Raw genomic sequence first — 1593 nt, forward strand, 5'->3', positions numbered from 1 at the left:
CCCCGCGGGACAGCCGGCCCTCGGCAAGCCTGCGGGCGCCAAGGCCGCCGCCGGCGGTTAGCGGAGCCCCGGTGAACGCGCTTCGCTCCACGCACACTCGACTCGGCCCCGCTCTAGCTCCTGTTCCCTGAGCACCGTGGGCGCAGCCGCCCGCTTGAGCACGCGGCCTTGGGCTCTCCTCGCCCTGCAGAACCCCTGGGGCGCTCAGTCGCTGGCCGGAGGCTCGGGCGGCCCGTGCCCCCAGGTCCAGGCGCCTCCCCCTGGCTGGTAAGTGGCCAGTTGACCACCGAGGAGGGCGCGCGACGCCAGGGGACCGCGGCCCTGGCGCTGGCTGGGCCCAGCAGCACCCCAGCACCCCTGCCGCGGCGGCAGCCAGGCGCACCCCCACCCCCGCGGGGAAGCGCCGCCCGCCCACTGGTGCCACTGTTGCCTGACTTGCGTGGAGCGACGGCGCCCGACACTAGTGCTGGGCTGGTGGCAGCGTCGCCGTGAAGGTCCGGCTCTTGCCGCGTCCTTGCCCGCCCGCCTGGCCCGCCCGGGCGCAGCCCTCTCAGCGCCCGCCTGCTCCCAGGGGCGCGGCCGCAGCTGAGAACTCCGCCCGCCCACTTTACCTTGAGGGTCTCAGGAAGGGCTCTGGGGGTCCCGGTTCCTTTTGGGGGCAGGAGAGGCCGTGCGAGCTGAGGAGCCCGGGCCCCGAAAGGTGAGGCAGCGGCCGCCCGTGAAATTAGAGCGAGTGGGGGCGGGGCCGCGCTAGGTCTCGGCCAGCGCCGTCCGCCTCGGGGAGGGACGCAGGCCTCTGGGCAAGGTGGCCGCGGCCTGGCTGCCGCTGCAGGGAGCGGCGCCCGCGGCCTTCCCGGGAATCGCCCAGACCGACCTCCCACTCCGCGCTGGGGAATCTGTGGAGGCCGCCTCCAGCAAGGTCCCCCACAGACGTGGCGCCCGTTCCCCAGACGCCACGTGCCGCGCCGCGGGGCTCACGGAGGTCAGGGCTTCGGGCACTGCAGCGGCCGAGGGGGCCGGGCTGAGGCTCCCGGGGCAGCAGGAGGTCCAGCGCCCCAGCCCGCCGGCGGCCTGCGGAGCCTCCAGGAAGGGTCTTTCTCTGCTTCGGCAAAATGACGCCACGGGCGGCACTGCCCGGACAGCGGCGACCGAGGCGTCCTCCTGGGGCGTGTGAGGGAGGACGCCTCGCCCCCCGCGGCCTCACCCGCTCTTCCCTCGGCCGGGGGCAGTCAGTGCTGTCCAGGCCGCGGCCTCACGCGCCCAAGGGACACCACCTGGCACCTGGAAACCAGACCCCCACGACACTGCCTCGGGGACCAGGTAGTTCGAGCAGAGGCGCAGAGAGGGGGACAGGGACGCCGCAGGCAGGCACACGCTCGGGGCACAGCGCCCGGCCCACAGGCGGTGCGCGGCCGTCCCGCAGCCGCTCTCGTCAGTGGGCAGTTCTGGACTCGCCCCTCAGGGCAACGCCCACGTCACCTTGCCCTGCTGCGGCGGGAGGGGAAGTGCCCGGACGAGCCACGGCAGCCACGGGCCTCGGGGAGGCCGACCCATGGGCCTCAGGCGCGAGCAGCCCCCCGCCCCCAGCCGCCC

The 1593-nt window shown here is 75.1% G+C and overlaps 1 protein-coding gene across 1 annotated transcript in view; it reads right to left on the bottom strand.

The window, feature by feature from the left end:
- Positions 1-750: 750 nt before the first annotated feature.
- The window catches only part of UPF3A (UPF3 regulator of nonsense transcripts homolog A (yeast)), a 9416-nt gene continuing 8573 nt past the window's right edge, over positions 751-1593 (bottom strand). The window contains exon 8 of the mRNA XM_012734866.1: positions 751-1161. Within this exon, the coding sequence (XP_012590320.1) occupies positions 751-1161 (411 nt within the window). The remainder of the gene's footprint in view (positions 1162-1593) is intronic.

The sequence above is a fragment of the Condylura cristata genome, unplaced genomic scaffold, assembly GCF_000260355.1.
Source record: "Condylura cristata isolate star-nosed mole 26May11 unplaced genomic scaffold, ConCri1.0 scaffold00081, whole genome shotgun sequence".
Taxonomy (NCBI): Eukaryota; Metazoa; Chordata; class Mammalia; order Eulipotyphla; family Talpidae; genus Condylura; species Condylura cristata.